Below are 24,317 nucleotides of genomic sequence, written 5' to 3' on the forward strand. Positions count from 1 at the left end.
GAAATTGTGGTATAAAAATGTGGTATATCTAGCACTACTGTTGCATTAATCAGTACTAAAAATTCTCCATTTGGGGATAAAAATGCAAAGGTTTTGTGTTGTTTTTTCATGTGATCATTTAGAATAAAAATCTCCTTTTAAGTCTACTGTTTTACTAATTGTCTAATGCTGATGCCTAAGAGGATGCTTTGATATGAATAAGCGGAGTTAGAAGAGAAAATGCAAGCAAAGAAAAGTATCACACTTCAAGCCTATATATAAGTTTCTTTTTCTCTACTTGTTGAAGGAAAATGGAGGGAAAAGTTGCAATATTTTTTTTTTCAGGCTAAAGAAAAAAAGAATTAAATGAAAATTTTAGAAAGTTAAATCATACCATACCTGTTTGATGTAATTTATTTATTTTTGGATGAATTATAAGGTTTTATTTGAAATCAACTTCTATAAAGTTGCACAATTTACAAGCAAGCTAGGAAAGCTTGCACAGCAGAACAGATCTTCCTGAAACTCTTCTAGAGCAAATTCTATACTTTACTAGCATATTTCGTTTGACATATTTAACTTTTTTTTTTTTTGGCTATAAAAGATTAAACAATAAAAGCTATTTTTTTGGGGCGGCGTAGTAGGCCCAATTGAGGGGACTTAATCTTCCATGAGACTCTCTCCAATTGAGGGCCTTGGGGCAGTACCTACAAGAGGTAGGTGGCAGGCTGTCATTGGTTGGTGATATTGGCCTACCGAAAACGGGTAAGACTATGCTCTTAATGTCCTCTGACAGACACAAATACGATGAAAGATTGACAAAGAGAGAAACGACCAAACACGCACCGTTGAAGCAAATCTGATTTATCAACTCTCTCTCTCTCTCTCTCTCTCTCTTCTGACTGTGAGAAATTCTTGGAGTCGATTCAGTTTCCCAACAAGATGAGCATGACCCAGTTCGCTATGGTATGTTTTCTTCTCTATAATTCTCTTAATTTGTTAGCTTTAACGTGTTCGTTGGCTGTTCTTTGCGCTTTTACTTTGAATTTGGATTTTTTTTTTAATGATGCTTCAATTAGGTCTTCTGGGTAGTGCTGATTTATAAAGCATGTATTCTTTCTTTGCTGTATGAACTAAAATTTAGAAATTTGGAACTTTAGCGCTTCAAAGTTATAGTTACTTTTTGTTTATTCATAATTATAAAGCTTGAAGCTTCATGTCAATGCCCATATTAGTTTATGTACAATCAATTTCCTTGGGAAGTTAATATGTAAAGAAACCACCGTCTAATTCAGCTAATGGTACTTATATTACTTACAAACTCATCTTACATTTGAATGATTTCAAAGAACATCCATTGAATTTTTTAAAGTCTTGTAGAAATTAAAATTGGAGTAATAAAACTATAAAAGGACATGTGAATGTAGTCAAAAGATGAGAGAGCATATTCTTTTAAGCGTATTTCCCTTATTTTCTGGAGATGTGAAGCCCAATAGGCATTTCAAGATAGGACATAGGCAGAGAGCTTGTTACAGAAGCTAAATCTTCTGCTAGTTCTGCAACGTTGCCACCTCTGAGAACTTTAGAAAAGAAAACATATGATATACATATGAAATGCTTGATGTTGGAGTCTATGTTTGATCTCTATATTTCATAAAAATACTACCAAAATGCAGGTTGAGGAATTGGCTTCTCTTGTCAAGGACAATCTTTCTTGCAAGCATCTTATTCTCTCAGTTGAAGAGGCTTTGGTCGACTTCCTTCAGAGTGATACCAGGCATGTATGTAGAGCTTAAGATTTGTTTCCATGAAATTCTATGAAGCCCTTTTCTAATCATTGACTGTGCTGGGAGTACTAAAAAAAAATTTGGGTTGCAGTTCCAGTGGGGTCTTGGAGTTGGAACCAATGAACTCATACAATCGTCTTCTCCTGCATCGTCTTGCAGATATATTTGGGTATTTTCCTTTTTTTTTTTATCATCTCATTGTTGGTTTGTTAAATGTTTTGTATAATTTTTTCCTTCCATTGCAGGATAAATAATTTTTTTTGGTGAAGAATTTCATAGCTCACATGTATTTGTCTTCTGTTGATAATAATATATTGTTTTTTGCTAGATTTTCCCATGAATCTGTTGGTGAAGGAGATGAGCGGCACTTAATTTTGGAGCGATGCCCGGAGACGTCAATGTATGTGAAGACTCTAACAAACCATAACCGATAAATATCTTAATTTAAAAATGTTTTTTACTTGCTGCACCTATTTTCCTATACATCATGATAAAGATTGTTATGCTCAAATTGTAATTATGGGGGCTTTGATGGAAATCTTGCATGTTTCTGTGCATTCATATTTTGGAACCTATAGACGTTAGTTGTAATACAACAAATATCTTGTGTGTGGCTATCTGTAATTATTGGACTCATAAACATGTACTTGAATGGGTGTAGATATGAAAAGATTGTCAAGTTGATGAACGCCTATGTCAAGAAAGGTAGAAGGTAGAGTGGCATTAGTGGTGGTGGATTGAAAGTAGTTTTAAAGACTGCAGCATTAGAAATGCTACTAATCTGATTAAAGTTAAAACTGCTTCACTGACTAGGTAGGGTACAAGAGCTGGACTTGAAGTGGTGAATAATTAATGGTGGTCTTTGATGTTTGGCATATAAGAGGAACGTGTCTTACTACAATACAATGCATTTAGACTAGGTGTCAGATTTCTTCAGAATGAACTAAACAAAGGCAAACATCTTTTTTTTTTTTTTTTTTTTTTTTTTTGAAATTTGAAGTCAGAAAAATAAGAGTGATTGGGGATATAATAGTGTTTTAACGTAGATTAAGAGTTAATTCTAGCCCAGTATCTCCTGTTTTTCTTTTGATAATCTGTGCATTTGGGTTGCAGACCTTCCATCCTTGTTAGTGATATTTTGTGGCAATATGATGAGCCTGAATCACCGACAACTTCACACCTATTATTAAAGAGGACAGACACTCCCTCAGGTAATGACTTTCCCTCTTTTATTTTTATTAGTATTTTCCATAATACTGGGTACTGAAGCCTCTCTAATTTAGTGTTAATGGAAAAATCACCTTCGCTGCAACATTCACTTGAGGAGAGAGAAGCAGCTTATTTGGCTGCTCGTGAACGAATATTTTCGAGGGACTTGGGAGAGGTAAAGGAATATGTCAGGCAGAAGCCACGCAGTGTCCCTGTTGTTGCGCGCCGAATGATAGCACATGCCCTAGGACAAAAAATCAATCCATCCAATCAGGATTCCACGAAAGAGGACTGCAAAGCTTCCGGAGGGCATTCTAATGAATTGAATATTCAAGGCAAGGTTGAAGTTGAGCCCAATTTGGTTGTTGAAGCATTGCAGCAGACCCTCTCCCTTTCGGGCCAAAATGTGAACTCGTGTGGTGAAGTGAAAAAGAACAACCATAGTTTTAATGCATCATCTCTAACTCCAAGTGAAAGGAAGACATCCCAAAAACAAACCGACAAGATTTCTGGTGCTGTCAGCAGCATATCACAGAATGGAAGAAATGGTGTAGACGAGGAATACTTCAAAAGGGAACATTTGGGAGCAGCAAAGAGGATGTTTGCTCATGCCCTGGGAACACGCTCAGGGAAGAATGGTTTTCTTTCAAAAAGCAGTGACATAAAGCATGTTAACACGGAGTAAGGGTTGAAGTTTTTAGAAAAGCATATGGTTGTTCACCGTTTCATTTCTCATTTACTCGGTGCACATCAACTTGAGTATTTTGGTTCTTCAGTCCATCTAACTGATGGTTTATGAGCATGTGTTTAGAGCTCTGATGTTATGTCAGGAGATGCATGGCAAAAGGATTGAGCCTTTCGGTAGTGTGTTGGCTTGGCTGCTCACTTCTATAGTTTTATTCTGTGGATGCACACTGATAATCCTCATAGCCAGCCGATACAACCAGCAGATACTCGAGCAGCTATTCCATGTAAAAACAAATTCATAATTCATGTTGCAGAAATGCTTTGGGGGGATGATGGTGTCAGCCGAAGTGGATGTGTTATTTTGTGAAGAGAGGCCTGCATGATGCACAGCTCAACAGCTGTTATTTTGTTGCTGTCAAGCAGAATATTCTGCTTGATAGTTAATTGCTGTAAGCCTGCAATTGGTGGTGTATGTAAGCACGAATCAACAAACTCTAGATTGCCACTCAAAGACTATGGAGTGTTTTTAATTTTATTTTATTTAATGAATTCTATCTGTTATATATTATTTGAATAATTTGAGCTTATGAATTATTAGGGGAAAAATTTTCAAACAGGACACCTACTTTGGGGTCAATCTTAGTTTAGGACACCAGTTTGGGTTTGTCTTAGTGTAGGACACATATTTAGGATTTGTGTTAGTTTGGGACAATCCGTCAATTCCGTTAACTTTTCCGTCCAAAAAGAGATAATTCGATAATTTTATATTTTTAAAACAAATAAATTTAAAAACTAAAAAAAAAAAGCAAAAAAGATTAAAATGAAAAAAAAACTAAAAGAATTAAACTCTCTTTCTCTCTCTCTCTCTCTCTCTCTCTCTCTCCAGCTCATTGGAAGTCGTCGGGCCTGGGTGGGGGGGCTTGCGAAGGGGCGGGGCGGTGAGGTGAGGCTGGGGTGGTTCTAGACTTCTGGGTGGGGAAGAAGAAAGCGGGTGGGGGGGCTGGTGCTGGGTGGGGGGTGCGACGGGGGCTGGGGCTAGGGGGGCTTACGAAGGGGCGAGGCGGGGGAGGCTGGGTTGGGGGAGAGAGGCAGGGGTGGTTCTGGGTGGGGGGTGTGACGGGGGCTGGGGGGAGGGGGGAGGGGGTACGACGGGGGCTGGATCTCTTTTTTTTTTTTTTTTTTTTTTTTTTTTTCTTTTTGCTTTTTTTGTTATTAGTTTTAATCTATTTTAAATTAATTTTTAGTTTTAAACTTTTTCATGATTTTTTTTTTCCTCCAAAAGAAAAAGTTTTGATTTTTTTAGGTAGTAACCTTTGTTTTTTAGTTTTTTTCTTTTTTCTTTAATATTTATTTGTTTTAAAAATATAAAATAATCAAATTATCTCTTTTTGGACAGAAAAGTTAACGGAGTTAACGGATTGTCCCAAACTAACACAAATCCTAAATATGTGTCCTACACTAAGACAAACCCAAATTGGTGTCCTAAACTAAGATTGACCCCAAAATAAGTGTACTGTTTGAAAATTTATCCCAATTATTAGACAGTATTGCTGCCTGTTTTTTCCCTTGTTGGTTTCGCTTTTCTTGCATGAGTTTTATTTTTGTGAACATCAGAATGAAATGCCATCATCAATAATCATCTTCGTTGTGGTGGGTGGGGTTTAAACGTGGATGTTTGTGTGGTTGCAACTTGCAAGAACTCCGAATTTGAGATTTGATTGACATATTTTGTAGGTGAAGATGAAACAAAAAGGACAAACTCTTTCATTTTTTTTTGTTAAATTAAAAAAAAAAATGAACAATTTTATATGGTTGACTAAAATTTGTTTAATCATATTTGCTAATGCTTAGTGTAAAGAATTAACAAAATTAACAGTGCTTAAAAAATGTAGACTACCCAATACCCGTGAACTACTTTACCCCCCAAGTGCCCCAATAACAAATAAAAATAATGAGCACACTACAAAGTTATATAATGGTATATGTCCTCAAGAAACATCGTATAGAGAATGAAGCTACTGGAGATGTGTCGTTCAGATTCTATGTAATGCTACATGTCGCTTTCTGTTACTGGAGATGAGGGTTTTGTAGCTAAAGAATGGAACAAAGACTGAGCAGCCACCAACTTTTCCCTCAGCATAACATTGTACTCGTACAAACTTTTAAGATTCTTCTGAACATCAGCCATATCCATTTCAGAAGGGTCCTTCTGTTCTGCAGTGAACAAGTAGACAAGTAACATCAGCAAAGTTTAAAAAGGGTCCTTCGGTTTTAAGATGGTGCCCTTGTTCTTACCTAGTGAAGGTGGTGGCGGAATGATATCATCATCATTTGTCAGAGATAAGGTTTTAGGCAGGGATGAACCTTCCTTGCACAAACCAACAGATTGCTGTTTTCCATCCTTTGCAGAGCCAAGCAATTCACTTTGCAGAGGCTGGAAGTCATAAAGATGAGAAAGATACATAACATGTCATGTTCAAATATTCATCAATCAAAAAAGTTTAAAGCAAACGCGACATATCCGGATTGATAGACAAGTCACATAAATCTTGAGTTATTTCATCATTTATTCTTGAAAGAACAACATTCAAATCTTGATTAACACACATTACATCATTTTAGAAGCCTTTACACAATTCTCTTCTGGTTTTGGTGTTAAGCCATCTAAAAATAAATATGTAGAGTTAGCTTATACTATACAATTGTCAAAACTACTGCATTTTAATAATATGCATAGATGAGTTGGAATTCTCAAACAGTGATTTGGCTTGCAGATAATCTGTGACAATCAAGGATTGAAATTTAGCCGATATACTGATATCAACAAAAAATTTGGTTCTAAGTGGGGTACTGAAAAACAATAACATGGTGGAAGGATTGTCAAGAAAGGCAAACTAGACCTAATATACCCATGCTCTTTCAGAAACAAACAAGAAGAGTGACTCACAGGTCCAACTCCAGAGTGTGATGAACTTTCCTCAGGTTTCAGAGTACTTCCTGGTGTAAATGATTTCAGATCCCCAACAGTGTGGGAGCACTCTTGAACAGCAGTCTGCATGATTAACATAAAATTAAAAATTAAAAGAACCAAGTCATTTTTTGGAGAAGAAAGTACTAAACATTAGGAAAGAAAACCTTGAAAATGGGTTTTTCAGAAGTCTAAACAGAGACAGAAGCATAGAGCATGACCTTCTTGTTAGGTAAGCTGAGCTTCCTGTTAAAACTAATGGTATCTATTTCTTGTTGCCTTTGCCTGTGTGATGGTCCATTTCGATGTATTGGTTTTGTATTGAAACTAATGCAACCTGATCCCTTTTCTGTGCTCTCATAGTAATCATCCAATGCTTTGCAGCCCCATGTGTACATCACATATTTTCTCAACTAGTTAAAAGCATATGTATCAGTGAATTTTATTATATAGATTCAGACAAATATGAAGTAAAATAAAACGGGAATTTATGAGAGAAATTACTTTATCCCAGTGGTCTTGAGCTTTTCGCCGATTTCTGATCTTGCGCAATACGCTATCTTCATTGCGGAGTTTTTTTATCCTAAACTCACACTACAAAAGTAAAAAACAAAAATTAGAAAATGGTAGGCTTGACCGATGCTTGTCCTCCAGTCTACAATACTAGGTTAATGTCATGCCACCCCAAAAATGGTAGGCTGTGAGAACAAGCATCACTTATGCTGTGCTTGCCAGTAAACACAAAAAAAGGAGCCACATAAATGAAGAACCTTGTCGAGCATTCTTCACAAAATGCACAAGAATCTTAAGCATTCTTGAAAATAGTATTCATATACTGCAAGCCTCAGATTTGGGTACTTGACCATTTTCATATAATTTTCATAATTAATCATGAAAACGGTCAATGAAAAGGAAGCTTCGAAGGGGACAGTGTCATACTTAGCACATTGCCCAGAGCAGGTGGGCTGTGAAAAATAGCATTGCATGTGCTGCACTTGCTAGCAAACAGGAATAGGAGACCCCTAGAGAGACTTTTCATTGGGACCTAATATAAAGACTTTTCCTAAGCGTTATGCAAAGGCTAAGTAGTGGTGTGCATCATTTAACGTTATCTTCTTTACAGTTGAAGTCCCAGATTCTTTGCATTAGGTTTTCCTTCTTCATATGCTTTATAATTGAACATGAAAATAGTGATCAAGAAAGAAAACAAAACTTTAAGAATCAAGTATCATACTTGCACCAGAAGGTAGAAGAAAATGCCAATAGAGATGCAATACAGGCCACCAAGATCCGCAAGGAAACTCACTACATGTTAAGGTAGAAGACAATATTAGATGGTCAAAAGAAACAAATTTACAACTATTTACCAATAGAACTAAATTATAAAAGCGAAAACTTCAACTAAGACTAGGTAACAAGAAAATCAATATTTTGGAGTCGTTGTTATCAATATTAGGGCAGAAATGGTTGTGTGAGTTTGGACTCTGATCAGATCAGTCTAACTCAGTTGAGTAATCCCAATGCAATCAATTTGATCTGGTTTACTAAAGAAGTGCAAGCCCGGAAGATTTTTCTTTCTTAAAACCAGGTTTTTTTTAAAATCAGTGACATGATTTTAGTGAATACATCAATGGAGGACCAAGTACCTTTAACACAAAAGTGTGAGAAGAAAAATGGGGTAGCACTCAGTAAACAGTTCAATTTAACCTATCAAATATCCTCTTTGTTTTAGACTTAACGAAATAAAGATACCTTTTAAAATTATCAAAAGGGTCATGAATCAAGCAGCTAATAATCACAATATGTTATAGAAATGTGGAGACCCCGAGAGAGAGAGAGAGAGAGAGAGAGAGAGAGAGAGAGAGAGAGAGAGAGAGAGAGAGAGAGAAGATGTATATGACTAAACTGGGTTTACAGAAGCATTGCAACAGTAAAAAAGGAGAATAATTTAAAACAAAGACAGGAACACAAGATTTGTAAATTACTGAATTACAGATTAAACGTAGAACATAAGTGAAAGGATGGATCTTATATAGCTAGGAAAGCACATATTACTTACCAGGACCCATAATGTTTTGGTTATCTATCTCCACAATATAGGCAGAGAGAAAGTTGACATACAATGTAGTGTTAAGTATTCCGTCCTTAGAACTTCCAAGGGATGCTTGTAGTTGACTTGTGTCGTGAAAAAATGAACCCGGAACAAACTCATGAAACAGAGGTTGGATGAGCCGTAGATCATGTAGATTACGGTATATCCGAGGAAATAAACTGAATTTTAATATATTTGTATTACTCCCTCTGAACGTAACAGGTCTATCATCAAAAGTGCTTCCATTCTTAAGGGTTCCACTAACAAAGCTCACATGTCTTTTATTAGCATGACTCTTTGTAGTAAGATTGAACTGAAATCCAACAGCAGCAGCAGGACTGTCAGGAAGATCAACAAACTGCCAGGAAATGTACAAATTGTCTTGAATTGGTTGACAATTGTTGCACCTAAGAGTTATAGTTGGTCCTCTACTCGTATTTTGACACGAGTAGTTCCCAAATTTTGACAGAGGAGCCACTCTGTAGTCAATGAAGCCAGGATTTCCAGTAACTAAAGTACCAAGATCACGTAAGTTTGAACAGCTCATACTAGAAATAGCGGTTATGTTAAATTCCATGTCATTGTTGAAGGAGGCCAAGTCAGGTGCATTTATTGCTCTGACATTATGTACCTCAATAGTTCTCTTTGTTATGATTTGGTAGAGCAACCTGTAAAAAAACTGAAAAGCCAAGTAAATATAAACTAATATGACAAATAGTAACCAAAAAAAGACCCATACAGCTAAATAAAATAGCACGAAAGAAGTGACGGTTCGAAAAGAATTTTATCAAATACTCACGCAGCAAACAAACCAATGAAGAGAATCCAACTTGCTATTGAGAAAGTTCCACCAAGTTCTGTTTTCCGTTTCCTAACTACCTTTTGATCATCCTGTGCCACAAACAAAGCTAGTTAAACCTTTGTCATAATTTGTTATCAGGATGGATAAGAAAGCTACAAAGCTGTTGAAAGGAAAATGTAAAAAAATTGAATGTTGAAAAGTGGCTTCAATAAGTAGCCATAGACAAAATTCACAACAGATCAATTCTCTACAACAAAAATGTAAAAGAGTGGTACGATCTGACAGAAAATATAAACTGTAGCAATACTTGAACAGAAACTAGGAAGCATAATCAGTGTCTCTCAGGATTTAAATCTTCAGGGTTTATCACACAGAAGTACGTAAACTGATGAAATACTCCACATGAGGACCATCTTATCATTTCAACAAATGATAATTCCATTCACATGGTAACCTTACTATTCATATCCTGATCACAACAAAGCTCATATATGATGCACCAATCTTTTTGGCTATGAAGGAAGTTGGACATATACACAGTATAACAAAGATAGCACCACTACAACTGGTAAGTTAAGATTCACAGAGTGGAAGCAAAACCCAAGTAGGGAAAAGCCTAAAATCTCATACTGCCTTTTAAGTTCCAAGCAACAACATTTTGAGTACATGTTAACTGACTAATGAATTTAATCACAATCTTTTTTCTTTTTCATGATTATTAGGTTTCTAGGGACACTCTGAGCATTCAACGAATTCTCAAAGGCATATATTGCCCCAATCCCACAATTATTAGAATAAATTAGTGACAAGTGGCCCCTTATGATGGTAGTGATTCAATTACACCAATTACTAAATATAAAGATGGTGCAAATAAGCTCACAAATTATTCATCAAAGCCATTAATTAGCACAAGAAAAAAAGTGGGTAAGTGAGTAATTAAAGCTAACTAACCAGCCAATGCCTAGTGGCGAAGCAAACATCCAATCTGCTGACCCACCATCTAAGCCTAAACCAAATGCTCCTACCATCATTGCCAAGCTTCATAAACCTTAGAAAGAAGCAGAAGACAAGCCAAGAAAGCAGCAAGACAAGCGTGGCTTCCAAGAAGACGGCTTGGGATTGCGTGAACTTCTTGATGGAGTCAAAGGAGAAGATGGTCTCCGGGAAGCTTATGGCGTAGGTGTCGATGCCAGAGTCGATGGATATGGTGGAATTGGCTGCAAAGAGGACGCAGGTGTTGCTTGTCTGGTTCAGCAGATGCCCAACTGCGCATGCGCAGTGGCTGCCATTGTAGCTGATGCTGTGTGATGGGCATGACATTCTTCTTCTTCTTTTTCTTGTCCTTTGATTTACTTTGTCTTTCAGAGCAGAGAGATATTTAGTGACTTTTGGACATGTGATGTTTTGTAAGTTTTTGGATGAAATTGCTGTTCTGAAAATTGAGAGTTTTGCCAAACTTTGAGCAGAAATAAATAAGTGGCAAAAGAGTATTAACAAACAAAAAAAACAATGAAAGTCTAGACTCTCTAGGCTAGTTGAGAATTGTGAGTAGGGGGTCTTTTTCAGTCAAACTCAAATCAACCTGTGCTAGAAGTTGTGAGCTTGTAGAGAGAAAGGGGAAAAGCAGACAATCTTGGTGGGTTCAGTACTGCAATCTTTGATACGTTACTTTTTGAATTCCTGAGGTTTCTTGAGTCCTTGTTTTCCTGCCTGATCCGGCGTTCTAATTTGGAAAGTAATTTATTCTGTGGGGAAGAAAGGAATGTTTGAGAGAGAGAATACAGATTTTCTATTTGTTTCTTTTGGTTTATTAATAGGAGATTGAATGAGGGTTAGATGGGGGCTTGTTGGAGAAAAACTTGGGTGGAAACTGAATTCAATGTGAGAATTGAGATGGTGCAAATAGTCAAATACATCAAGACTAGACAAGTGGTCACTGTGGTCTGATTCCGAAGTAATCCCTGTGGTCCTTCCGAAGCAATCCCTGTGGTCTGATTCCGAAGCAATCCCTGCTCAGTCTTTGAGTTGTCTATGAAAAAATACTTGGTAAGACTCATTAAAAAAAACAAAGGCTAAGATTGAATTATTAACTTGTATTGTATTAAATGGAGGCCACGTGGGGCTGCAAATAAAGTGTTGTCGAGTCACGAGTGTCGATACATACTACCCTAAAGACTATAGTGACTGATCTCCAGCAATCAGCCAGCTTCTTTTTCTTTATATTTTCCCATTACTTTTCGTCCTTTTAGCCTCCCCACTTTAAAGTTACATGATTCGTGATTACATAAGAAAAATTACGGGGACTAAAAACCTACTGTTACTAGATCTATCACCGATTAATTTTCGTAATTGATTATTTGGGCAAATTATATAATCGGGGACGTTGAAGAATATTATTTACAAATCGATGATCAGCACCTATAAAAATTAGCATACACATATACAATTAGGTGAAAAACAAATCACAACAAATGAATGTTGCATTGATATATGGCTGCGGAATCAATAATCCCCTCGCCTACTGCTGACAAGATCACCAACAAAATTGTCATCCTCGTTTTCATATTCTTCCAAGTATTTATTGTAAGCTGGATTATAAGCAGCAGCCAAGCGCAGATACTTCAAAGCTTCAGCCTTGCGACCCACTTTCGATAAAGCACTGAAAACCAGAGCTACTAGTAATATGCAAGTGCTTTATATACCATAGGTGCAAGTTTTCTTCATAATTTACCCACTCTAATGTCTAATAAATAATACCTTGCAACCAAATGAAAAAAATTAAATCAATTACCTTGCAAGCAATAACAACCCTTCAAAATAATGGGCCTTGCTGCTTGGTTCATCTGGCTCTTTCAGCTGTGCAACTCTTTCCAGGTGTACTATCCCTTCCGCACTTTTTCCCTGCTCAAACATGCGGAAAAAGATAATTAAATTTGAACCTGCTGAACCACTCCATGGCTCAGTCATAACACTAAAAACCTAAACACCAAAGAATTGAAGATGAATAAGGATGTCGCAATGCTAACCATCTGTCCGCATTTGCTTAAAGAATATATATTCATTTTTTTTGGTCAAATAAAAGAATATATACACTATTCAACCATAAACGAAACCTTTTTTTTTTTTTTTTGTCGGAACCATACATGAAACCTAACAGTCTCAAAACTTTTCTTCTGAGCACTTGTATAGGGAAATGCTTAAAAATCAGTAAATCATTACTCAGCCTCACCTGCTGTATGTAGGCAACACCAGTCCACTGTGATGTAAGAATTACAAGGTCAATGTCTTCCACTTCTGTCGGATGGCCAGCACTAAAGAGCTAATGACAATTAAGAGAAGAGCAGCTTAAAACTAATAAATGAATGAGCAAAGGATACCAATCTAGAAACAGTAAATACAAGAAAAAAAAAACCATAAGAGACCAATCACAAACATGCCTCTGAAGTATCATATTTGTTAACTTTTTGTTATGCAGGCGGACAGGCATATGGTGCAATGCTAAAATCTAATAATCAAAATTTCTGGTGCGAATGCAATTAGTACTCTGAAGATAAACCAATCATAAGTGCTTGTATGAAAACACAAAAGTTAAAAACCATATAAAGCAAACATGACCTTGGACCTTGGTGATAGCACGCTCAAAGTATTCAGTAGCCTCTGCAGGCAATCTTTTCTGCGATAGAGTCTGACCCATTACAATCAATGCTCGTACATATTCAGGATCCTTCTCAAGAGCAAGTCTGTGTTAAGAAGTTATTTATTCAGTGCAACAACTATCAAGAAAGCTGGCTAATCCTATATACAAACATTAATAAAAATTAATAATTTAAGATTAGAAAATTAAAAATATATGAAGTCTAATGTGGAGAACAATTACTTTAGCAAAGGAAGTGCTCTTTCTTTATCTCCTTCTGATAAGACTTGGACTGAAAGCTGTCCACAATCCCAACCGTGAAGTCGTCAGAAACACTGAAATGACATCTGGTGCAAAAAGTTCTAGTTCATAGACACTCACATTAAGAAGCTCTTTAGGGGACAGGTTCTGTAAAGATATATTCTTCCATCTTGAAATTTCAGGAGTACCCGACTCCTCAGAATTCGCAGTCTCTGTAGGAGCATCCATGTCTGGCAACCCCAACTTTGAACGTACAGCAGGATCATTGAGAGCTAATTGCTGGAAAAATAGTGACATATTAGAAGTAAAACTAGTGTTATGATACTTATATACAATGTACTAATGATACAAATATTGCCCTTGTCCTATGTTACGCTCCCAGAAAAGAAATTTCACCTCTAAAAAGCATAAAGAATAAATTTTAGGTATCAATGCAAAGTAACAAACTTATTTTCTATTTATAGGGAAGTTAAAAAAAATAGCACAATTTACTCACCTGAATTGCACTTAACGAGCTATTTGTAACCCAATATACCAGGCTTCCCTGCAAAATAATGTAGTGTATGTGGAAACTTCCTAGGCCAACATAGAGAGCAATCATGTGATCCAATATAATAACGCCTAATTTCCCAAACTTATATAGATAAGATATAAAACTACCTGAGGAATACAGTAGCCAATAGCAAGTATAGGCAGCGTCATGGTATACAAATATAACTTGTAGCACTGCAATGAGATAGAGAGAACTCTAATCAATTGTGTGGAAAAAAAAAATATTTTAACTGATAAAATTTATTATTGCCATTTAGCAAACAAAAAGAGCATACACTCTAGAATGAATAGTGTATCTACTCACTTTTGCTAATAAGTCAAACAGGTCATTCCCTTTCCCGACTGAAATTACCTTGAAAGAAATCTGATGAGTTGAACAGATAAATGTCAGCTACACTCTTAGAATTGACATATATAACTCATAAATAAGTCAAATACTACAACCACATAATATCTTGAGACATCAAGCAAAATTTGAGATGAGAGTAACAAACTAACTCTTTAACAAGTAATATTCCATTCTCACACAAGTAGAGTATGAAATCATCAAAAGTTGTCATATTCCAGCTATCAATCTTGAAGGCCACAAAAATATTAAAGATGACCCTTGTGCCTACAAAAATTATGAAGACTTGGCCCATTCTTTAAACACTACAAAACTCTTATTTACTATACTGTAACTATACTGTAGTAACAAGAAATATCAAATATGCTCCAGCCTTGAGTTGGATTGATTTTAATGATCTTTAGTTCTTTATCACTTATCAGGTGGCCTTTTGAGTTCTGCATCAACCATAGTACAATAAAAAACACACATTTTAGCACCCAGACATAGGGCAATGGGAGCTTGACAGTATAAAAGACTCTTTCAAGGGATTTGACCATATGATCACCCAGGAGGTTCAAATCAGGTAAACTAGTAGATAAAAAGGTAAATTGCTTACATCTGAAATCAACAGAGACAAAGTGCATGATTAAGAACCTGAACATTGGCACAGTGCAAACTGGCAATCAGTAAAGGAAAGATGTGGCCTGAAACACCATCAGGTAGTTCACACAAATTTTGGAACCACAAAGTGCCACCCTGAAATGAAATCACAGAATTCCATGTTTATCTGCTTTCAACGCCAAAAGAACAATCGCATAAATGCTAGCAATAGTTTAGAACTGCACTACAGTCAACAATTCTGTGAAGAATTATACATATCCATTTTCCACAGACCATAGTATAGACAAAAATCACATAAAACTGAGTTAAGCTACATTTTCTTTTTGGTAAATACTTTATATGTCCGCCCATGATAACCAAATATGTAATAAAAAGACAAGCAAGCTGCATAAGACAAACCACTTACATTAAAAATGCAATATATTGCCAAAAGGTATGGTCAGAAATAATATCAAAACATTTTTGTGTGGTTTCTGCTGTAAAAGGGTTGAAATATCTTATACCATTTTGATAACAACATAATGCAATTTTGGGAATGGGAATCTCAATAAACCCCCTTCCCTTCCCTTTCCTTTCCACTCATCCCCAACTCTTCAATGACTGAATCACAAATATGGCAATAAACTAATCATACCAGTGAAATCATGTTAAATCATATTTTAAAATCCCCTACAATGTTGGAGAAGCTTGCAGAAATCTAGCAGGTCTTTAAAAAAATGTCATACTCTCATACCAGCGAATCAACTATGAATATATGAGATGAGAAGCTAAGCTATAGATGACAATGATAGTAATAATTTCACCAGTAATTTCATTAATATAAGATACCAGCACTTCAACTATGAATATATGCATTGTCACAAGTATGTCAGTGCCTTACACAATCAAACCCAGGATGATTATCAAGTGACATTCTCCGAATACTATTCAACCACAGGAAAAAGCATGGAGCCTGCAGATGAATTAGAAGACAGAGCAACATCATTAATGCTGAAAATAACAGTATATTATTCCAAAAGATAACGCTAGTCACAGAAATCAGATTGGAGAATTACCTGGACAGAGAAGTATGCAATGAACCATAAAAATGAGGGACATCCAATTGCCCTTCTTTCATTTTGAAATAGAGAAATTTGATCAATATAACTCTTTCCTGAGAAGAGTGGTGGCAGTGGAGGAGGCACTGTGAGAAATTCATGAGTCAAACAAAATTTATAAGTAGATGGCTACGTTGAAAAACAAAAGATATTTATTTAGTAAGAATAAAGTACAAATATGTGCTACTAGTTATGTTGTGCCAAACAAAATATAGAACACTAAATACTAACTGATTAAATGCTATTGCACACTAGGGTCGGCGAAGAGAATTAAATATGACTATAGCGGATTACAGTGAAGAGCACAGAACAAACATCTCTACTAGTACAACAAAAGGGTTTATCCAGATTCCAAGTTTAACTGGTCCATGCCAAACAAATAGACTCTCCATTCCAACTTGCACGACTGATTACCATAAAGATATAAGCGAAAAGCATCTATCAAAATTACTTGCAAACCCTAAAACAAATCACCCAAACTTAAATTTAAGGATTTTAAATTATTAGCGTTTGGGGAAAAAGGCTTGGCCTGATATGTTGTGCTATCAGAGATAAGCATTTCACAATTCAGTTCCGGACTGTTCAGATGGTGGCGTGACATGGTGACATTCACAAATTCATAACCAAACTTGAAAATCACAAACCCAAATGAATAATAGTTAAAACCACAAACCCAATTGAGTTCGAAGTAAAAAATTCATAACACATTTAAAGAGTAAAAGCAATCAAATGAATTGAAGTGAAAGTCTAAAACTCACATTGGGGAAATAACTCTCCAATCCTTTTCAACTTTTTGAGTTGCATGATAAGTAAGGGGAGCAATGAAATTCTCATTGCAAAAGTAGAGGATGCAATAACTATCCACCTGTAAATATTTTAAAATCACAAAAGAAAAAATGACAAAAAACAGACAAATAGAAAAATAAAACACATATACAAATTCTAGCACTTAAAAGTAAAAAAGATACTTCCCACATTATAATTCTAACACCTGTAAATGATGCCAAATAAGAATAAAAGGAAAATTTTATTTCCTTTATCTAGTTCTTTCCCTCATTTTCTCAACAAGCAAGCATACAAAACAGAGAAAGAATGAAAATTACATTATAAAAGAAATCTTCCGAAACAAAACATAAGAAAAAAAATGAACACTCACCATGGCAAACCAGTGAGCTCATGGAACCCGTCGAGCAACGAAATCAACGCCTGAACCGGAAGCAGCGACTCTTCAGCAGCACTAGCACCTACATTCAAAACCTCCGACTGAGTCGCTGAGTCAGCTCCGGAGCCGCCGAGTCGATCGAAATCCAAGTCATCTAAAGAGCGAGTGGAGAGAAATCGAGAGTGAGAGAAAGTGAGAGTTTGAGCAAACACGTAGACGTTCCAAGGGAGGTGAGGGAAGAGAAGGTTAGGTTTAGGATTAAGGTTGGGGTTTGTGAGGAGGTGGAATCCACGCGCGTGAGAGAGAGCGGGGAGGGAGTTGAAGACGGAGGGGGGAATGCGACGGATGTGGAATGAGACCTTGGAGGTTGCCATTTCAGGCGGATGCGAAAGAAGAACCACTGTCACTGAACCAGGGTTTAAGGCTCTTTTTTTATTGGTCCGAAATTTACTATTTTTTATTGGTCCAAGGGTTTTAGGCTTTTCCGTTAAATGAATATTTTCTTTTAATTCAAGAAGGGAGGACAAGTTGACTTCTTTAATCTTATATAGTAAAAAATGCCTTACTTTTTATTTTCCTATCATTTTCTTATCAGCATCTGATAATATGTCAATGTGTTTTGAACTTAAAACCTCCTCACACAAAAATCAAATTGTCATTGACGAGGATAGATGGAACAAGAATTTGTGAATTATTTAATTGATTGTTTGGGTAAATTATCTAATCTAGGACGTTGAAGAATATTATTTTAAAATACAAATCAATGATCAGTATTCAGTATTCAGTACCTATAAATAAATAAAAATGAAGATAAAAATATACAATAATGTGAAAAAATAAAATGTGCATCGATCTGCTGAGAAGATGAGGAACAAAAGTAGAAAACTATGGTCCTCGTTGTGATATTTGTTCCAAGTATTCTTTGTAAGCGGGATCATAAGCAGCAGCCAAGTGCAAATACTTCAAAGCTTCATCCTCGCGACCCACATTCGATAAAGCACTGAAAACCCAAAATAATAAGCAAGCACTTTATATACCACATGTGCATGATTTCTTCACAATTTACTACCGTAATGTATAATAAATAAGGATAATACCTTGCATCCACATGAAAAGAATAAATAAATTACCTTGCAAGCAATAACAACCCATCAAAATAATGGGCCTTGCTCCTTGGTTCATCTGGCTCTTTCAGCTTTGCAACTCTTTCAAGGTGTACTATCCCTTCCTCACTTTTTCCCTGCTCAAACACGCCCGAAGAGAAAATTTAAAATATGGCTTTTGAACCTGTTGAACCATTCCATGGCTCAGTCTTAACACTTATTAAAACCCTAAACACCAAAGCATTGCAGATTAATAAACATGTCACCATGCTAACCATCTGTGTCAGCAATAGCATTTCCTTGGAAGAATATTTAGCAGTCTCAAACGTTTTCTTCTAAGACTTATATACAAAAAAGCTTAAAATTCAGTAAAGCATTACTCAGCATCACCTGCCGTATGTAGGCAATACCAGTCCACTGAGATGCAAGAATTAGAAGATCAATGTCCTCCACTTCTGTGGGATGGCCAGTACTTAAGAGCTGATGATAGTTAAGAGAAGAGCAGCTTCTGATTAATAATGAATAACCAAAGGAAACCAATCTAGAAACAGTAAACACAAGGAAAAGACAAGCATAAGAGACTAATCACACACATCCCTTTTAAGTATCATATTCGTTGACTTTTGACTTTTTGTTAAGCAGGCAGACACACGTATAGCGCAATTCTAAAACTAATCATCACAAATTATGGTGCAAATGCAATTAGTACACCCAAGATAAACCCAATCATAACTGCTGTTATGAAAACACAAAAGGTAAAAACTAAAAACCATATAAAGCAAACATTAACTGGGACCTTGGTGATAGCCCGCTCAAAGTATTCAGTAGCCTCTGCATGCAATCTTTTTTGCAATAGAGTCTGACCCATTACAATCAACGCTCCTACATATTCAGGATCCTTCTCAAGAGCAAGTCTGTTTTAAAATTGTTTATTCAGTGCAACAATATCAAGAAAGCTGGCAAATCCTATACACAAATAATAATAACTTATAATTTAACATATGTAGTCAGATGAGAAGAGAACAATTACTTTAGTAAAGGAAGTGCTCTTTCTTTATCTCCTTCTGATAAGACTTGGACTGAAAGCTGTCCACACTCCCAGCCGTGAAGTTATCAGAAAAGCTGAAATGACATCTGACATAAAAATAGTGCACAAAGTTCTAGTTCATAGACACTCACATTATGAAGCTCTTTAGGGGACAGGTTCTGTAAAGATATTTTCTTCCATCTTGCAGGAGAAGCCAAGGGTGATATTTCAGGAGTGCTCAACTCCTCAGAATTCGCAGTCTTTGTAGGAGCATCCTTGTCTGGCAACCCTAACTTTGCACGTACAGCAGGATGTTTGAGAGCTAATTTCTGAAAAGATTATGAGATATTAGAAGGAAAAAATAGTTTTATGATTCTTATTTACAATGTACGAATGATACAAACATTGCCCTTGTCCTATGTTACACTCCCAGAAAAAGTAATTTCACCTCTAAAAGGCGTAAAAAATAAATTTCAAGTATCGAGATATAAAAACAAAATCAAGAATGCAAAATCAAATTTAATCTCTATTTATAAGGAAGTTAAAAGATTAGTACAGTTTACTCACCTGAATGACACTTAGCGAGCTATTGGTAGCCCAATATACTAGGCTTCCCTGCAAAAGAATGTAGACTGTATGTGGAAATTTCCTTGGCCAACATAGAGAACAACGATGTGATCCAATATAACAAAGCCTAAATTTACAAACTTAGAAAGACAAGATATACAAGTACCTGAGGAAAATTGTAGCCAATAAAAAATATAGGCAGTGTCATGAAATTCATAAAAGACTTGAGGAGCTGCACTAAGAGAAGTCTGATCAATTGTGTGAAAACAAAAATATAATTTTAGCTAACAAAAAAGAGCACACACTCTAAAAAATAAAATAAAAAGTCAACTGCAATGAGATATCTACTCACCTTTGCTAATGAGTCCAACTGGTCATTCCCATTCCCAACTGAAGATGTCTTAAAAGAAATCTGATGAGTTGAAGAGATAAATGTCAGCTACACTCTTAGAATTGAAATATATATATATATATATATAGCTCTTAAAAATAAGTCAAATCCTACAGCCATATAATGTCACAAGACATCTAGCAAAATTTGAGATGACAGTAAGACACAAACTCTTTAACAAGTAATATTTCACTCTCACACAAGCAGAATATGATATCGTCAAAAATTGCCATATTCCAGCATTAATCTTGAAGGCCACAGAAATGTTAAAAGGTGGAGCAATAGAATTAGAACCAGGGCATCTAATGCACAAAGCATATGTCATGAACTTCATTTTGTAGCAAGAAAAAATCTGGCACAGGACAGCTGGGGAAAAAACTTGTATCAGAAAGAGGGAAAGAATCAACTTTATAAGTGCTTTGATGTAGGATAGCAACTTGGAGACCAAATTAGGAATTTAGGATGCAAGATCTTTGTTTTTACTAGAAAAATAATAGGATAGTTTGGTAAGCATTTAAAGGTATGGCTTTCGGAAATCTTTAGGGGCAGGAATACTAATTGAAACAAGGCTTCAGTAGATAAGAAGTACAAGGAACATAATTAAGAAAAATATACAACACCCCAAACCTGACCACAAACTAACATCATACACATAAAAAGCCATCTCATCAGCTAAAGGGACACTGCAAAAGACCAAAAAATTTAAATTACCCCAACCTAGTTATTTAAAGAAGACCCTTGTGCCTACAAATATTAAGAAGATTTGGCCCATTCTTTAAACACTACAGAACTCTTATTTAGTATACTGTAATAACTAGAAAATTCAAATCTACTCCAGCCTTGAGTTACATTGATTTCAATGATCTTTGGTTCTTTAATTTTACTTATCAGGTGGCCTTTTGAGTTCCGTATCAATCATAGTACAATAACAATCACACACTGAAGCACCCACACATGGGGCAATGGGAGCTCTATAGTATAACAGATTCTTTTAACAGAATTGGCCATATGATCACCCATAAGGTTGAAATCAGGTAATCAACAGAGACCAAGTACATGATTGAATACCTGAACAGATGCATAGTGCAAACCAGCAATCAGGAAAGGAAAGATGGAGCTTGAAACACTATGAGATGGTAGTTCACACAAATTTTCGAACCACAAAGTGCCACCCTGAAATGAAAGCACAGAATTCCATGTTCATCTGCTTTCAACGCCAAAAGAAAACTTGCATAAATGCTAGCAATATTTTAGAACTGCACTACCTTCAAAAAATTCTGTGAAGAATTATGCATTTTGGTTTTCCACAAGCATCACATAAAAATGAAATAAGCTACATTTTTTTTGGAAAACACTTTATAATATATGTTTTCCCATGATAACAAAATATGTAAATAAAAAATAACTGAAATAAATGTTGACAGTTACATCCACTGCTAATTCATTTTCACTTCTGGTGCATTCACTTGATCAAAGGGTAGATAATTGATAGTTATGTGGTACACAATACTTTAAAGAACTGAAATAAATGTTGGAGAAGCTTGCAGAAAGCTAGCAGAATATATGAGAAGCTTCAACTATGAATATATGAGAAGCTAAGCTATAGATGACACTGAGTAATAATTTCACCAGTAATGTCATTAATATAAAAGGCATTCGTGTATGTATCATCATAAGTACATCAGTTCCTTACGCAATCAAACCCTGGATGATGATCCAGTGACATTCTCCGAATACTAGAAAACCACAAGAGAAAGCATGGAGCCTGCAGATGAATTGGAAGACAGAGCAACATCATTAATTAGGAAAAAATTTGAAAATTACATATTGTTTCTGCAAAAACTCTATTTTTCGTGTGATTAGAAATGCCAACACATCTTTCTTTCACAACCATAACCCACACTCTTCTTGAGAGAGTTGACTTTCCTAGTTTTACCAAAGCCTTCAACTGACCTACATCAGCCATCAAGGTTGCTAACTCTTAGCAAACTTGCAGATTCACTTCTAATTCTGTCCTTATTATCTTACCACTCATTTATTCAACATGTATGAGGAGTCCAATGTAAAAGTCATCAAAACTTAATTAAAGAAGATGAGGTACAGGATATATATGACAGATTAAAAGATTTCTAACCCATTACTAACCACCCATTCTATGTGGCTGTCAAATGAAATATTTTCTAGGTTCAGATCAATCATCTAGCAATCAAAGGCTCTAATCCACTCTATTAATCCTCAAATCTTCAATATCACAGTACACAATCAGAGAAAATAAATTTGGTGACCTCAGGAATCACATGGCAATGTGTTCATGTCCACATTTCCGCTCCTATAGTAAGTGGGAAAAAAAGTAAAGAATCTAATTTGTTCCTACTCGCTTGTACAACTGCTTTATTCAACTTCACAGCTTCATTAATATATGAACTATATTATGATGAACTATATCCATATGGGAAAAAAATAACAATACATCATTCCAAAAGATAACTCCCAGAAATCAGATAAGATAATTACCTGGACAAACAAGTATGCAGGGAACCATAAAACAGAGGGACATCCAATTGCCCTCCTTTCCCTTTGAAATAGAGAAAATTGATCAATATAACTCTTTCCTGAGAAGAGTGGTGGCAGTGGAGGAGGCACTATGAGAAATGCATACGAGTGAAACAAAATTTATAAGTAGATAGCTACGTTGAAAAACAAAATATATTTATGCCAAAAGAAAAATAAAACACTTTTTTGTTTATGTATAACCTCCAAACAAAATATAGAACACTAAATACTAACTGACTACATGCTATTGTACACCAGGGTCGGCGAATAGCAATGCATAAAAAAGCATTTCTCGATACAGTTGGTAATTGTCTCTGATACAGAACCAAAGTTTTGGGAAGTAAAAGTAATCATATGGATTGAAGTGAAGTTGTAAAACTCACATTTGCGAAGTAACTCTTCAATCCTTTGCACCTTTTTAAGTTGCATGGTAAGTAAGGGGAGCAATGAAACTCTCATTGCAATAGTAGAGGACGCAATCACTATCCACCTGTAAATAATTTAAATCACAAAAAAAAAAAAAAAAAAAACATATACAAATTCTAACACAACAGTAAAAGAAGGCCAACCACAAATCAACCAACACTCACCATGGCAGACCAGTGAGCTCATGAAACCCGTCGAGCACCGACATCAGCGCCTGAACCGGAAGCAGCGGCTCTTCACCGGCACTACCGTCTAAATTCCAAACCTCCGACTGAGTCGCTGAGTCAGCACCGGAGCCGCCGAGTCCATCGAAATCCGATTCATAGTCATCTAAAGAGCGAGTGGAGAGAAATCGAGAGTGAGAGAAAGTGAGAGTTTGTGCAAGCACGTAGGCATTTCGAGGTGAGAGAAGGTTCGGGTTAGGATTAGGGTTGGGGTTTGTGAGGAGGTGGAATTCACGCGCGTGAGAGAGAGCCGGGAGGAAGTTGAGAGCCGAGAGGCGAATGCGACGGATTTGAGATGACAGCTTCGAGGTTGCCATTAGCGGCCGATGCAGAAGGAGGGGGAGAAGCAGGGTTTTAGGCTTTTCCGTAAAATGTATATATTTCCTCACTCGCGTTGTGAGCGCGTGGACACTCGCGAGAGTGTGTTTTTTTTTTTTTTTGTTCTTTTTACTCTTTTACTCCATCTGAATTTTAAATTCAATTTCACTTCACTACTTAAAAAAAATTATCTCAATTTATCACCTGAATAATTTTTGTTAAAAATAAGATTGTTTTGATCTTTTTCAAATTTCTATTGTTAAGACATTTTTTTTTAAATGATAAAGTGAGATTGAATTCAAAATTTAGATAAATGAAGTATAATAAAGGGTTTTTTTTTTTTAAGTCCAAATGCAAAAAATGGATGATTACACGGCCCATTCGCTACAGTAAAATACTGTAGCGGTCCACTTTTTAAAAGACCCGAATCAAGTGTGAGAAAAGCCATTAAAATGAATCAAAATTACAATATTGCCATCGATTTTTCTCCGACAGCGTAGCATAACTAATGCTCCACTATACTTTTCAT

General features: G+C 36.0%; 4 protein-coding genes across 5 annotated transcripts; 1 reads left to right on the top strand and 3 right to left on the bottom strand.

Moving 5' to 3' along the window:
• The first annotated feature begins 795 nt into the window (after positions 1 to 795).
• On the top strand, positions 796 to 4,225 carry LOC147280652 (uncharacterized). 2 transcript variants are annotated; one of them, XM_086247492.1, is made up of 6 exons: positions 796 to 945; positions 1,656 to 1,756; positions 1,858 to 1,935; positions 2,095 to 2,166; positions 2,880 to 2,977; positions 3,050 to 4,225. In XM_086247492.1, exons 1-6 carry the CDS (start codon positions 922 to 924, stop codon positions 3,658 to 3,660), a joined length of 984 nt encoding a protein of 327 aa, XP_086103618.1. In that variant the 5' UTR covers positions 796 to 921; the 3' UTR covers positions 3,661 to 4,225. The 2 variants fall into 2 exon arrangements, with proteins under 2 accessions (XP_086103618.1, XP_086103619.1); XM_086247493.1 differs by having other exon boundaries at positions 909 to 945; positions 1,656 to 1,760.
• A 1,180-nt stretch (positions 4,226 to 5,405) lies between these two features.
• LOC147280653 (uncharacterized) lies at positions 5,406 to 11,440 on the bottom strand. Its single transcript, XM_086247048.1, has 9 exons — positions 10,476 to 11,440; positions 9,522 to 9,613; positions 8,690 to 9,390; positions 7,865 to 7,935; positions 7,135 to 7,224; positions 6,852 to 7,043; positions 6,610 to 6,714; positions 5,958 to 6,096; positions 5,406 to 5,876 (listed from the first exon to the last, which is right to left on the bottom strand). Exons 1-9 carry the CDS (start codon positions 10,842 to 10,844, stop codon positions 5,713 to 5,715), a joined length of 1,923 nt encoding a protein of 640 aa, XP_086103174.1. The 5' UTR covers positions 10,845 to 11,440; the 3' UTR covers positions 5,406 to 5,712.
• Positions 11,441 to 11,881: 441 nt separating this feature from the next.
• LOC147280654 (ALBINO3-like protein 2, chloroplastic) lies at positions 11,882 to 17,624 on the bottom strand. The gene is made up of 14 exons (XM_086247533.1): positions 17,174 to 17,624; positions 16,776 to 16,882; positions 15,976 to 16,103; positions 15,801 to 15,872; positions 14,954 to 15,055; positions 14,276 to 14,335; positions 14,080 to 14,145; positions 13,916 to 13,963; positions 13,540 to 13,698; positions 13,402 to 13,457; positions 13,147 to 13,264; positions 12,754 to 12,843; positions 12,316 to 12,425; positions 11,882 to 12,183 (listed from the first exon to the last, which is right to left on the bottom strand). Exons 1-14 carry the CDS (start codon positions 17,551 to 17,553, stop codon positions 12,027 to 12,029), a joined length of 1,653 nt encoding a protein of 550 aa, XP_086103659.1. The 5' UTR covers positions 17,554 to 17,624; the 3' UTR covers positions 11,882 to 12,026.
• Positions 17,625 to 17,912: 288 nt separating this feature from the next.
• On the bottom strand, positions 17,913 to 23,787 carry LOC147280655 (ALBINO3-like protein 2, chloroplastic). Its single transcript, XM_086247896.1, has 14 exons — positions 23,411 to 23,787; positions 23,204 to 23,310; positions 22,782 to 22,909; positions 21,961 to 22,032; positions 21,336 to 21,440; positions 20,229 to 20,288; positions 20,043 to 20,108; positions 19,877 to 19,924; positions 19,462 to 19,638; positions 19,313 to 19,368; positions 19,079 to 19,196; positions 18,673 to 18,762; positions 18,310 to 18,419; positions 17,913 to 18,179 (listed from the first exon to the last, which is right to left on the bottom strand). The coding sequence occupies exons 1-14, from the start codon at positions 23,785 to 23,787 to the stop codon at positions 18,065 to 18,067; spliced, it is 1,629 nt and encodes a 542-aa protein (XP_086104022.1). The 3' UTR covers positions 17,913 to 18,064.
• Between the last annotated feature and the right edge of the window lie 530 nt (positions 23,788 to 24,317).

The sequence above is a fragment of the Dryas octopetala genome, chromosome 6 (genome assembly GCF_963921425.1).
Source record: "Dryas octopetala chromosome 6, drDryOcto1.1, whole genome shotgun sequence".
Lineage (NCBI taxonomy): Eukaryota > Viridiplantae > Streptophyta > Magnoliopsida > Rosales > Rosaceae > Dryas > Dryas octopetala.

Excerpts from the sequence above, each read along its gene's own strand:
- LOC147280652 (XM_086247492.1), top strand. The coding sequence starts at position 922 with ATGAGCATGACCCAGTTCGCTATG. Across the intron at positions 946-1,655 it reads GCATGACCCAGTTCGCTATG|GTTGAGGAATTGGCTTCTCT; the intron begins GTATGTTTTCTT and ends ACCAAAATGCAG. Across the intron at positions 1,936-2,094 it reads CGTCTTGCAGATATATTTGG|ATTTTCCCATGAATCTGTTG; the intron begins GTATTTTCCTTT and ends GTTTTTTGCTAG.
- LOC147280653 (XM_086247048.1), bottom strand. The coding sequence starts at position 10,844 with ATGTCATGCCCATCACACAGCATCAGCTACAATGGCAGCCACTGCGCA. Across the intron at positions 9,614-10,475 it reads TCGCCACTAGGCATTGGCTG|GATGATCAAAAGGTAGTTAG; the intron begins GTTAGTTAGCTT and ends TTTGTGGCACAG. Across the intron at positions 6,715-6,851 it reads TCAGCTTACCTAACAAGAAG|ACTGCTGTTCAAGAGTGCTC; the intron begins GTCATGCTCTAT and ends TTAATCATGCAG.
- LOC147280654 (XM_086247533.1), bottom strand. The coding sequence starts at position 17,553 with ATGGCAACCTCCAAGGTCTCATTCCACATCCGTCGCATTCCCCCCTCC. Across the intron at positions 15,873-15,975 it reads TTGCATACTTCTCTGTCCAG|GCTCCATGCTTTTTCCTGTG; the intron begins GTAATTCTCCAA and ends ATTCATCTGCAG. Across the intron at positions 14,336-14,953 it reads TGCACTGTGCCAATGTTCAG|ATTTCTTTCAAGGTAATTTC; the intron begins GTTCTTAATCAT and ends TCAACTCATCAG.
- LOC147280655 (XM_086247896.1), bottom strand. The coding sequence starts at position 23,787 with ATGGCAACCTCGAAGCTGTCATCTCAAATCCGTCGCATTCGCCTCTCG. Across the intron at positions 21,441-21,960 it reads ATCATCCAGGGTTTGATTGC|GGTGGCACTTTGTGGTTCGA; the intron begins GTAAGGAACTGA and ends CTTTCATTTCAG. Across the intron at positions 20,289-21,335 it reads TGCACTATGCATCTGTTCAG|ATTTCTTTTAAGACATCTTC; the intron begins GTATTCAATCAT and ends TCAACTCATCAG.